Genomic DNA, 13,857 nt, shown 5'->3' with positions numbered 1-13,857 from the left:
TTGTGCTGATTATAGACACTTAATAGCGCGTTTTTACGTTTCAAAGGATTGCGACCACTGTTCCTTAGTTGGCAAGGTAACAGAGGGGTGGTATCCACTGTCTGAAAGGCACTCAATGAACGTAACTGACGTGAGGTTAATCCAGTCAATCGCGCACACACACTAGCTGAATATGCAGAGCTAGCGGGCAAATATTAACTATTAAGCTAGCTAGTAATTATTCCATTTATGTGGCCTCGTCAAAGATGGAATCTTTGCTATCGTCAATTTATTCCAAGATCAGCATGCAGATGATGTAAGTTAGTGCTTCAAAGTCCCTGTGATAAGGTTAGCGATAAAGTGAAGTCTGAACAGAACTACACTCTCTTCTACCATTGTCTTAAATATATTTAATGGTCTCGTTGCAAAAGCTAAATTGTCGCAAGGGAACTTTTATTTATTTATTTTATTTCACCTTTATTTTACCCGGGTAGCAAAGATTATAGCAAACACCACTGAAACGGAATTGGTGCTCGCTAGCTTTGCAAATTCCGCTATTGTTGGAAGCCAGCCAATATGAAACAAACTATTAAAATTACAAAAGGTTGCAGCATATGTTGTGTAAATGGTGAACTCATACAGCTGTCAACTCTTGTCATTTTAATCCGTTTCACATTTGCTAGGTACCTTTTAGATCGAAGCCCAAATAGAATGATAAAAGATAAGATGATAGAAGCCCATCTCCTACTGTAAATAACCTACACACTGTGTGTGTGTGTGTAGCCAGCCAGCCAGCCAGGTAGAAAAATGGCAGAAAAATAAAAGACGGACATCAGAGTATTTTTCAGTACACCAAAACGCAAAGTAAGAACCCTAGTAGCCTAATATCTCAAAGACTATTTGATAAAATGTTCATAAGAAAGAAATGAAATTCTAATGGAAATGTTTCACAATGATGTCATTAGGCAGAGCAGGCAACAGATGGCACACAGACAGCAGAGTTGGGGACAGATATGCAGGGACAGACTGGCAGAGACAGGGAGTCTCAGGTAAGTTTGTTGAGTCTTTGTTTGGCAACATTATGAAAGGTTCTCAATTTTTTTGACTTGTAAAATAGGAACATAATTGGAAAATGCCATGGATACCCCCACTCTCAACTTAAACTGGTGACTGAACTAAGATTTGTTAAAGGCAATGGTATTGCTGTTGTGATTAGTTGTGTAGTTTTGGGTACCGGTAGTTAGGAGTACGGCAAACACCTTATTTCTTTGGTTCCTCAATATACATTTACCATGTTACAATGTAGGCTATGTGTTACAGCACTACTTTTGGTGTCCCCCTCAGGAATTGCTCTTGAGAAAATTTCATGTAATTGTCCCCTCCAAAGTTGATATCAGATTTTCGCCCCTGGTTGATAGCTAGCTTTAGCTATGTTATGAAAACATTGAGGAAAATGGGATTGTAAATCAAATGTTATTTGTCACATGTTTACAAGCCCTTAACCAACAATGTATTTTTAAGAAAATAAGAGTTAAGAAAATATTTACTAAATAAACAAGTAAAAAAGTAACACAGTAAAATAACAATAAAGAGGCTATATATAGGGGGTACCTGTACCGAGTCAATGTGCGGGGTACAGGTTAGTCGAGGTAATATGTACACTACCATTCAAAAGTTTGGGGTCACTTAGAAATGTCCTTGTTTTTGAAAGAAAATACACTTTTTTTGTCCATTAAAATAACATAAAATTGATCAGAAATATAGTGTAGACATTGTTAATGTTGTAAATGACTATTGTAGCTGGAAACGGCTGATTTTTTTGTGTGGAATATCTACGTAGGCGTACAGAGGCCCATTATCAGAAACCATCACTGTATTCCAATGGCACGTTGTGTTAACTAATCCAAGTTTATCATTTTAAAAGGCTAATTGATCATTAGAAAACCCTTTTGCAATTATTTTAGCACAGCTGAAAACTTGTTCTAATTAAAGAAGCAATAAAACTGGCCTTTAGTCTAGTTGAGTATCTGGAGCATCAGCATTTGTGGGTTCGATTACAGGCTCAAAATGGCCAGAAACAAATAACTTTCTTCTGAAACTCGTCAGTCTATTCTTGTTCTGAGAAATGAAGGCTATTCCATGCAAGAAATTGCCAAGAAACTGAAGATCTCGTACAACGCTGTGTACTACACCCATCACAGAACAGCGCAAACTGGCTCTAACCAGAATAGAAAGAGGAGTGGGAGGCCCCGGTGCACAACTGAGCAAGAGGACAAGTGCATTAGAGTGTCTAGGTTGAGAAAAAGATGCCTCACAAGTCCTTTTTCTTTGCAACTCTGCCTAGAAGGTCAGCATCCCGGAGTTACCTTTTCAGTGTTGACATTGAGACTGGTGTTTTGCGGGTACTATTTAATGAAGCTGCCAGTTGAGGACTTGTGAGGCATCTTTTTCTCAAACTAGACACTCATAAAAAAACTATTTCCAACTGCAATAGTCATTTACAACATGAACAATGTCTACACTGTATTTCTGATCAGTTTGATGTTATTTTAAATGGACAAAAAAGTTTTCAAAAACATGGACATTTCTAAGTGACCCCTAACTTTTGAATGGTAGTGTACATGTAGGTAGGGGTAAAGTGACTATGCATAGATAATGAACAGCGAGCAGCAACAGTGTAAAAACAAAAAGGGGGGGTCAATGTAAATAGTCCAGGTAGCCATTTGATTAGCTGTTCAGGAGTCTTATGGCTTGGGGGTAGAAGCTGTTAAGGAGCCTTTTGGACCTAGACTTAGCGCTCCGGTACCGCTTGCCATGCAGTAGCAGAGAGAACAGTCTATGACTTCGGTGGCTGGAGTCATTTTTTTGGGGCCTTCCTCTGTCACCGCCTAGTATAGAGGTCCTGGATGGCAGGAAGCTTGGCCCCAGTGATGTACTGGGTCGGATGCCGAGCAGTTGCCATACCAGACAGTGATGTAACTGGTCAGGATGCTCTTGATGGTGCAGCTGTAGAACTTTGAGGATCTGGGGACCTATGCCAAATCTTTTCAGTCTCCTGAGGTGGAATAGGCATTGTCGTGCCCTCTTCACGACTGTCTTGGTGTGTTTGGACCATGATAGTTCGTTGGTGATGTGGACACCAAGGAACTTGAAGCTCTCGACCCACTCCACTATTTGGCAGTATTAGAGAGTCAATCAATTAATCAAATGTATTTATAAAGCCCTTTTTACATCAGCAGATGTCACAAAGTGCTATACAGAAACCCAGCCAAAAATCCCAAAGAACAAACAATGCAGGTGCAGGAGCACAGTGGCTAGGAAAAACTCCCGAGAAAGGCAGGAACCGAAGAAGAAACCTAGAGAGGAACTCTGAGGGGTGGCCAGTCCTCTTTTGGCTGTGCCAGCTGGAGATTATAAGAGAATGTGTGAATGTGTTATTGCCATAATATATTTGGTATGAAGTTGTAGTTTTCAGGTTTCTTTAGCAGTTTATTTCAGGTTTCTTTCACACTTTATGTTACAGTCAAGAAGCGTTGTGACCATCGTAATCATATAAGCCAGATAACACAATATGTGTCAATAAGGTTTAAATATATGTCAATAAGGTTTAAATATATGTGTCATGACAGTGTTATAAACATATTATGACAGGTTATGCCAAGTTATGCCAGCTGTTATGACATACGACATGGTTATTACCGTGTCATAACTTGTTATGACGCCAGGTGTCAAAGTGTTACCGATTTTTTTCTTCCAACTGTGTATAACTGTGTATTTACCACCTCTCGCATCATTTAGTATGACAGAATTGAAATCAACAATATTTTGTATACAAAATATGGTGAATTCGTTGTAGTAATCATGTCTCTATTCCTTGGTAAATACATCTACATTGTGCATGTTTAAGTGAGTTAGACAGTCTGCTCTGGTTCTTTTGTCACTGGTAAAAAGTGAACGTTCCTCGACAAGAATAGAACACCAGCTGGGCTGATCATCCAGTCCTGGTCTAGCAGAGAGGGACCACAATAACTTTACTTCACAGTAACTTTACTTCAGTCTCCTACTGAATACAATCTAATCTTTGTAGAGCATGAGGACAGACAGACACGTAAACCTGCTACAACCACGCTCTAGCTTTTACTTTTAACTAGCACAATCTCTATATCCCCCCAGTCTGAATTAGGCAACAACAAACATCTATGCGTTGCCTTCCCCCCCTTACCCACCCCACCATGGGATAGTCGCTCAGAGACACTCACCCTCCCTTGATTGACAGGTCAGGAATGACAGTGGTCATAGTATAGTTCCAGTCATGCTTGATTTGTCAATAAGAAGTGAACACCAAACATTTAAGATTCTCACTCTAATGAGACTCCCTGTACCGCTCTCTCCCTCACTGTCTCTTTCTCCCTCTAGCCTTTCTTCTCTGTCTCTCATTCCCTCTCTCTCTCTCGCTCCCCATTCTTCTCTCTCTGTTGTTCCCTCTATCCCTCCCTCTCTGTTCCACATGTACACTAATTAGGGCTCAGTCAATGCACAGTGAATTCCTCATCACACAGCAGCAGCAGCCTACCACTGGCTGACTGTAGACTGTACTGTAGGCTGTAGAATGCAGACTGTGTTATCCAGGTAAACTACCCAGCCAGAAAGTTAACCCCTACCGTCACACTGCTCAGATCTGCTCAGCTCTGTACTGCCCTGTTTGGCTTGGCTCTGTTCTGTTCTGCTCTGTTCTTCTTGGCTCTGTACTGTTCTGCTCGGCTCTGTTCTGGTCGACTCTGTTCTTCTCAGCTCTGTTCTGCTCTACTCTCACTAACATACATCACAGTACTGGGGAAGTACCGCCTGACTGGCTTCATACCACTGAGGACCCAATCTAGAACTAAGACTTATAGAGAAGATATATTTATAAGATCTTAAATCAAACAAGGCCATGTTTTCAGACAGATTTAGTTATACCACTTCGATTGTAAAGCCATGGTGTAATGTGATGTCCACCACACTATAATCAAACACACAGGCAGGAATACACAGTAAATATAGGCTCTAGAAAGCAGAGGAAGTAACACATTTGTTATGCCAAATGTAGAACTGTGCAATACTCACAAAACAGATGTCATCAAAATGAGAGTTATTTAGCAAGCCAGATGAAATGATAGGTGCTGGAGTGTGGAAATAGTTGTTTACTTCACAAACAGAAATGTCCATGGATTAAAGGTTGTCTGTAAAGCAGATGCTTACACATAAACCTGAAACCTAAAGCTAAGACCCAATGTACAATGACATCATTCAGATTTTGTGTTACATTTTACTTCATGTAAATAAAACACACTAGCCTCTACTACAACAACAAGTTAAGCTTAGCAGCACCCATGTTGTTAAATCATTACCTGCCCCTCTAACAGCATAGAAAATGATAAGATTGCATACATGGTTTCTTAGGTTATCTGTTTATGTGTCTGTGTGTACGTTCTAGGATAACAGTCTAGACAAGATTGCTCTGAATCCAGGAGATTTGTTTTCATCTTTTTATTTGTTGACGACCATATTGACTTATAAAATGGGTGTACCCCAAGTGGTTTGCCTCTAAAAGCACAGGATTACTTCCTCATGTACGGTAACTCACCTCTGTCACTGCTGGAGTGCTTGGGCATGTCATGGTGGTTGAAGCTCTGGCTGCGGCGGTTGCTGTTGGAGGCCCCACGATGCTTCCCCTCGCTGCCTGGGGCTGAGACTCGCGTAGTGGGGCCTGGCAGTCTGTGGGCCACATGGAAATAGTGACTAGTTAAATAAACACTGAACAGCAGAAATGCTCTTCTTAACCGGCATAATTCTAAACATAATTCATCTGCTAAAGGGGATGAAATAATATTCCTCAAATAACATTATTAAGGAGTGTATCATTAACATATTTGTGAGTACTTGAATGGAAGGGCGGTCCCGTGTGGCTCAGTGTGTAGAGGATGGCACTTGTAACGCCAGAGTTGTGGGTTCAATTCCCACGGGGGACGAGTATGAAACATTCATGCACTGTCAGTCACGTCTGCTAAATTACTAAAATGTAAATCTATGGAAAAACACCTCAGGGGAGATACATGTGGTTGCACAGTTACACCAGTAGGTGGTGCATTACCTTATGCTGAGTTTTTTATAATCCATGAAAAGGTACTGGACATACTCACACTCACACATGGCGAAACAGACAGGTTGAGAAGCACTTCCATAATACTAAACCATGCACACAGCAAACACACCAGGATGCAAGTGTTTATACATAAATAAAAAGGTCTAACACACTACAAGACTATCAGAAATTAGGTGGGAGAATGGGGAATCTTTTCAAACACTAGACTTGATGCATCTCCAACAGTGTGAGTGGACTGCAACATGCAGTGTCTATGGGAGAGAGAGAGAGAGAGAGAGAGAGAGAAAGAGAGGAGAGGGAGTGAGAGTGAGAGACAGAGGGGAAGAGAGAAAATGAGAGAGAAGGGAACAAGAGAGAGATAGATGAAAGCTGACCTAGAAGACTTTCTCTGAGCCACAGAGAGCTTTAGCCCTTTACTCTGAGTGGTTGAAGCCTTGGATGATAGACTGCATGGAGGAGAAAGAGAGAGATGGGTAGACACAATGTAAAAGCAGCCAGAGATCTGAATGCAGCTTATATGAGATCAAGAGGATCATAGAAACTTGAACAAGTTATGTAAAAGCAAGGAGATTCAAAGAATCTCTGCCTGCTACCCAATGGCATGGACACCAACGTAGATGAGACTTCACACAATTAGTATAGATGATATAAACAACACTATCATTTGAACGTGAGGAATTCATGTCACATTTTATGAGTACTGCGGTTACTCATAAATAATCTCACAGAGCTTCTCCAAACCATGGAGATCTTGCCATGTGTTGAAACGGGATGTTGGGTTGTTACAAGGTACTTCACCTGGACAGCATATCTGATGCTGCTTTGTGTTCTGGTGCAGTGGAGCTGTGGGTATGATGGGTGTGGGTGTGAGAGGGGGCTGGTGATCTATGGGGAGTATGTCCAGGCTGGGTGCTGTGCTTTGGCTGATGAGAGGCCTTCTGTTTCAACACCTTCTGCTGCTGCTGCTTGTAGCGGGACAAGCTGAAGAACAGACCCAGAATGGTCTTCAGGTTCCCATTACGGATCTCTGCAATAGGAGGAGAGACAGAGAGGTTGGTATCTTTTGGTATCTTTTCCTCTCCACAGTCCGTTGTAACGTGGAGTTATTCATTAAATGCTCTACATTAGCAGCAGATATGAGGGAGAGCGTCTGGTAGATAGTGGCAGTTTGACGTACCCTCTGCACAGAGCCCCTGGATGTTCACCCCTCTGGCTGCCAGGAATCCAAGGCAGGTATCAATGTTCTCAATCTGGGGGAGAGGAGAGAGGAGTCAGGGCATGGAACTTCATCCGTACAGATAGGGCAGTCATACATACATTAGCAAAGGCCATTTGGGGCTCCACTTGCATCCTGGTGCTAGAGGCGTCACTACAGACCCTGGTTTGATTTCAGGCTGTATCACAACCGGCCGTGATTGGGAGTCCCAAAGGGCGGCGCACAATTGGCCCAGTGTTGTCCGGGTCAGGCAGGGGTAGCCCATCAATGTAAATAAGAATTTGTTCTTAACTGACTTGCCTAGTTAAATATATATATACAGTTGAAGTCGAAGTTTACATACACTTAGGTTGGAGTCATTAAAACTAATTTTTCAACCACTCCACACAAATTTCTTGTTAACAAACTATAGTTTTGGCAAGTCGGTTAGGACATCTACTTTGTGCATGACAAGTAATTTTCCCAACAATTGTTTACAGACAGATTATTTCACTGTATCCCAATTCCAGTGGGTCAGAAGTTTGCATGCACTAAGTTGACTGTGCCTTTAAACAGCTTGGAAAATTCCAGAAAATGATGTCATGGCTTTGGAAGCTTCTGATAGGCTAATTGACATCATTTGAGTCAATTGGAGGTTTACCTGTGGATGTATTTCAAGGCCTACCTTCAAACTCAGTGCCTCTTTGCTTAACATCATGAGAAAATGAAAAGAAATCAGCCAAGACCTCAGAAAAAAAATTGTAGACCTCCACAAGTCTGGTTCATCCTCGGGAGCAATTTCCAAATGCCTGAAGGTACCACGTTCATCTGTACAAACAATAGTCCGCAAGTATAAACACCATGGGACCACGCAGCCGTCATACCGCTCAGGAAGGAGACTCGTTCTGTCTCCTAGAGATGAATGTACTTTGGTGTGAAAAGTGCAAATCAATCCCAGAACAACAGCAAAGGACTTTGTGAAGATGCTGGAGGAAACAGGTACAAAAGTATCTATAGGCACAGTAAAACGAGTCCTATCGACATAACCTGAAATGCCGCTCAGCAAGGAAGAAGCCACTGCTCCAAAACCGCCATAAAAACACCAGACTACGGTTTGCAACTGCACATGGGGACAAAGATTGTACTTTTTGGAGAAATGTCCTCTGGTCTGATGAAACAAAAATATAACTCTTTGGCCATAATGACCATCGTTATGTTTGGAGGAAAAAGGGGGAGGCTTGCAAGCCGAAGAACACCACCCCAACTGTGAAGCACGGGGGTGGCAGCATCATGTTGTGGGGGTGCTTTGCTGCAGGAGGGACCGGTGCACTTCAAAAAATAGATGGCATCATGAGATGGGAAATTATGTGGATATATTGAAGCAACATCTCAAGACATCAGTCAGGAAGTTAAGGCTTGGTCGCAAAAGGGTGTTCCAAATGGACAATGACCCCAAGCATACTTCCAAAGTTGTGGGAAAATGGCTTAAGGACAACAAAGTTAAGGTGTTGGAGTGGCCATCACAAAGCTCTGACCTCAATCCCATAGAAAATTTGTGGGCAGAACTGAAAAAGCATGTGCGAGCAAGGAGGCCTACAAACCTCAGTTACACAAGCTCTGTCAGGAGGAATGGGCCAAAATTCACCCAACTTATTGTGGGAAGCTTGTGGAAGGCTACCCGAAATGTTTGACCCAAGTTTGTTACGAGCGTTTGAAGAACTGGGCCAAGGTACAGCGTGCTAGGCGTACATTTAACTTTTATTCAAAATGACACCGGAAAAAACAACACAATACAAACGTAAAGCTATATGCAGTGCAGAAAGCAACTACACACAAACAAGATCCCACAATCACAGGTGGGAAAAAGGGCTGCCTAAGTATGATCCCCAATCAGAGACAACGATAAACAGCTGTCTCTGACTGGGAACCATACTAGGCCAACAAAGAAATAGAAACCTAGATATGCCCACCCAAGTCACACCCTGACCTAACAAAATAGAGAATAAAAAAGGCTCTAAGGTCAGGGTGTGACAAAGTTAAACAATTTAAAGGCAATGCTACCAAATACTAATTGAGTGTTTGTAACTTCTGACCCACTGGGAATGTGATGAAAGAAATAAAAACTGAAATAAATAATTCTCTCTACTATTATTCTGACATTTCACATTCTTAAAATAAAGTGGTGATCCTAACTGACCTAAGACAGGGAATTTTTAACATGATTACATGTCAGGAATTGTGAAAAACAGTTTAAATGTATTTGGCTAAGGTGTATGTAAACTTCCGACTTGAACGGTATATGGTGTCACCATACAATGATAATACAACATTAGGCTTAATGTATGCGAGGCCAGGAAGGAGCTGGTATGATGTACATTACTGTCGGTTTTAGATTTTAGTGATGTTATATATATGCAGGCCTCAGCCACTACCCTGAGAGCACTTGATGCAGTGTATCATGCAGCCCTCAGGTTCATTACAAATCAGAAACGTCTAACACATCATTGTGATCTCTACAGCGCTGTTGGCTGGTCGTCATTGACCTTGCGTAGGCTTAAACACTGGTATACACTGATTTATTAGGCCACATTGGGTAAAATGCCATTTTATCTCTGTTCTTTTTTAGTCAGGTCAGTAAATTAATATAAATTACGGTCCCATTCTGATTTGCTTCTAACAGTACCAAAAATTAGAACAGGTCATGGTAGAAATAGTTTTAGTTACTCAGCTCCGTGGTCCTGGAATTATCTCCTGAACATTTTAAAATGTGATGATCTAGTTTCGTTGGTGGAGTTTAAACACTTGATCGATGTATATATCATAGAAGAGTGTCATTGTTTTTAGGCCAGCTGTTTTTAGTCAAGACGTTTGTGTTTTTAACGTAATATGTAATTTTTGTACTGTATGTGTGTTTATAGTTTTGTTTAATGTTGTGTATGTAAGTTGTTTTGTCTGAAACGTTGTTTCCTCTGCTGCTATTGGACCAGGTCTCTCTTGGAAAAGAGATGTTATCTCAATGAGGAAAAACCTGTATAAATAAAGGTAAAATTAAAAATTAAAAAATAATAAAATGCCAGAGATGTAAGAAAATCTCTGTCTAATCATTAACCATATGGCCCTTCTTGGATTATAACCAACCACTAATGATGAAAGCTGAAATAATACTGTACAATGCACCAACTGAAACCATCCGTCAGATGGTTCAATCATAAAGTACGACTAGAATAGCATATAGGCCACAATTCAATCATTAACCTCTCTTCATTCAGACCTTACCACAGATCATTACATGCAATTCATGAACACTCATTAGTAACAGCAGGAAAGTTTCCCAACAATTAAAGCAACGTGTTTCAGATTAAATCAAAACTACTTCCCACCCATTACACTAAAATCCAGGAAGTTCACTTTGAGGTAGCGAGGCTTACTGAAAGGCATCAATTCATAGAGCTACTCATCATTTTAATAACAACCATATTTTCCCCATTTCTGGTCCACCACAAGAGAAAAACTATTGTATAAATACAGGGTCTGTTGTTAAACGTGGGTGGTTGGGACCTGGTGCAGGGTGGAACAGGCAGGGTGTCAGCTAGAGTGAGAGGAGAGCTAGATATTATTACACTGAGGGAGATAGTCCAAGTGAAAGAGGGTCAGATAAAGAGAATGCAACTGTAAGAAAGAGAGATATATCTAATAATATGAAACTATACTGAACAAAAATAGAAACACAACATGCAAAGTTTATTTCATGAGCTGAAATAAAACATAGCAGAAATCTTCAGTAGGCACAAAAAGATTATTTCTCTCAAATGTTGTGCAAAAATGTGTTCACATCCCTGTTAGTGAGCATTTCTCCTTTGCCAATATAATCCATCCACCTGACAGCTGTGGCATATCAAGAAGCTGATAAAACAGCATGCTCATTATACACGTGCCCCTTGTGACGGGGACAATATAAAGCCCGATTTGTCACACAACACAATGCCAAAGCTGTCTCAAGTTTTGAGGGAGCGTGCAATTAGCATGCTGACTCCAGGAATGTCCACCAGAGCTGCTGCCAGAGAATTGAATGTTCATTTCTCTACCAAAATTTGGCAGGACGTCCAACCGGCCTCACAACCGCAGACCACGTGTAACCACGCCTGCCCAGGACCTCCACATCTGGCTTCTTCACCTGCGGGATCGTTTGAGGCTAGCCACCCGGACAGCTAACAAAACCTTGGGTTTGCCAACCAAAGAATTTCTGCACAAACTGTTAGAAACCGTCTCAGGGAAGCTCACCTACATGCTAGTCATCATCACCAGGGTCTTGACCTAACTGCAGTTCGGAGTCGTAACCAACTTCAGTGGGCAAATGCTCACCTTCGATGGCCACTGGCACACTGGAGAAGCGTGCTCTTCACTGATGAATCCTGGTTTCAACTGTACTGGGCAGATGGTAGACAACGTGTATTGTGTCGTGTGGGCGAGCGGTTTACTGATGTCAACGTTGTGAACAGAGTGCCCCATGGTGGCGGAGGGGTTATGGTATGGGCAGCCATAAGCTACGGACAACGAACACAATTGCATTTTATCGATGGCAATTTGAATGCACAGAGATACCGTGACGAGATCCTGAGGCCCATTGTTGTGCCATTCATCCACCGCCATCACCTCATGTTTCAGCATGATCATGCACGGAACCATGTTGCAAGGATCTGTACACAATTCCTGGATACTGAAAATATCCCAGTTCTTCCATGGCCTGAATACTCACCAGGGATGTCAACCATTGAGCAAGTTTGGCATGCTCTGGATCGATGTGTACAACAGCATGTTCCAGTTCCCGCCAATATCCAGCAACTTTGCACAGCCATTGAAGAGGAGTGGGACAACATTCCACAGGCCACAATCAACAGCCTGATCAACTCTACATGAAGGAGATGTGTCGCGCTGGTTTTCTGACCCACGCCCCCACTTTTTTTTTTTTACGTAGCTGTGTTCCCAGTGATGGGAAATCCATAGATTAATGATTTTATTTAAATTTACTAATTTCCTTATAGGAACTGTAAATCTGTCAAATTTTTGAAATTGTTGAATGTTTCGTTTATATTTTTGTTCAGTGTTGTCATGGGTGTCATAGGGTGTAGACCAAAACGCAGCGGGAAATGTATACTCATCTTCTTTTATTATAGTGAAGAAGGAAAACACAAACAACGTATACAAAAAACAAACGAACTAGACAGTCTCGTCAGGCACACAGCAAAACAAGAAACAATCTCCCACAAAATCCCATGACAAACACATTCCTATTTATAGGACCTTCAATCAGAGGCAACGATAGACAGCTGCCTCCAACTGAAGGCCCCAACACCAATTAGCTAAACATAGAAATATAAACAACTAGACTAAACATAGAAATAAACTAACATAGAACAATAACCAAAACCCTGGACTAATAAATCAAATACCCCTCTACATACACAACCACCCCGAACCATATAAACCAATTACCCCCTCTACATGAACACATACACAAACACACCCTGAACCATATAAAACAAATACCCCCTGCCACGTCCTGACCAAACTATAAGAACAAATAACCCCTTTACTGGTCAGGACGTGACAAGTGTATTTATCTTGGATTACCATACAACCCAGATAGAGGCTAGTACGTCCAGCGAGATTTCAACAATAACGAGGTCGAGTGGATGTTTAACCCATGGATCCATCATGGATAGGTATGTGGGCACAGGCAAGATTGGTTCAATCCCAAATAGGCGAGAGAGGTTGTTGTTTGGGTGGCAGATGGCCCTCAATGGGATACCAGTCTATTTAATGCCTCTTCACTGTAGTAGGGCATCACTAAAAAAGGCATGGCCATTCTCTCACAGGAAACAGTGGAGAAAGAAGCAGATGCCACCAGGGGTTTTTCTGAGCATCAGGATTTCAGATTTGGGAAGGATCATCCGGTTGTGTTTGCTCAGTAATCACACGTGATAACTCATGATCCATACTACACTGCTCAAAAAAATAAAGGGAACAGTTAAACAACACAATGTAACTCCAAGTCAATCACACTTCTGTGAAATCAAACTGTCCACTTAGGAAGCAACACTGATTGACAATAAATTTCACATGCTGTTGTGCAAATGGAATAGACAACAGGTGGAAATTATAGGCAATTAGCAAGACACCCCCAATAAAAGAGTGGTTCTGCAGGTGGTGACCACAGACCACTTCTCAGTTCCTATGCTTCCTGGCTGATTTTTTGGTCACTTTTGAATGCTGGCAGTGCGTTCACTCTAGTGGTAGCATGAGACGGAGTCTACAACCCACACAAGTGGCTCAGGTAGTGCAGCTCATCCAGGATGGCAGATCAATGCGAGCTGTGGCAGGAAGGTTTGCTGTGTCTGTCAGCGTAGTGTCCAGAGCATGGAGGCGCTACCAGGAGACAGGCAGTACATCAGGAGACGTGGAGGAGGCCGTAGGAGGGCAACAACCCAGCAGCAGGACCGCTACCTCCGCCTTTGTGCAAGGAGGAGCAGGAGGAGCA

At 41.9% G+C, this 13,857-nt stretch overlaps 1 protein-coding gene across 5 annotated transcripts in view; it reads right to left on the bottom strand.

Moving 5' to 3' along the window:
• Positions 1 to 13,857, bottom strand: part of nav2b (neuron navigator 2b) — a 184,295-nt gene that overhangs the window by 96,729 nt on the left and 73,709 nt on the right. For all 5 annotated transcript variants that reach the window (XM_045688409.1, XM_014125528.2, XM_045688406.1 and 2 more), the window contains 3 exons: positions 7,302 to 7,374; positions 6,923 to 7,151; positions 5,606 to 5,736 (listed from right to left, as the gene is read on the bottom strand). In XM_045688409.1, coding sequence (XP_045544365.1) covers positions 5,606 to 5,736; positions 6,923 to 7,151; positions 7,302 to 7,374 — 433 coding nt within the window. The remainder of the gene's footprint in view (positions 1 to 5,605; positions 5,737 to 6,922; positions 7,152 to 7,301; positions 7,375 to 13,857) is intronic.

Source organism: Salmo salar, chromosome ssa10 (assembly GCF_905237065.1).
Source record: "Salmo salar chromosome ssa10, Ssal_v3.1, whole genome shotgun sequence".
NCBI lineage: Eukaryota > Metazoa > Chordata > Actinopteri > Salmoniformes > Salmonidae > Salmo > Salmo salar.
Note: the sequence above shows the minus strand (reverse complement) of the source record. Positions and strands in the feature narration are given on the sequence as shown.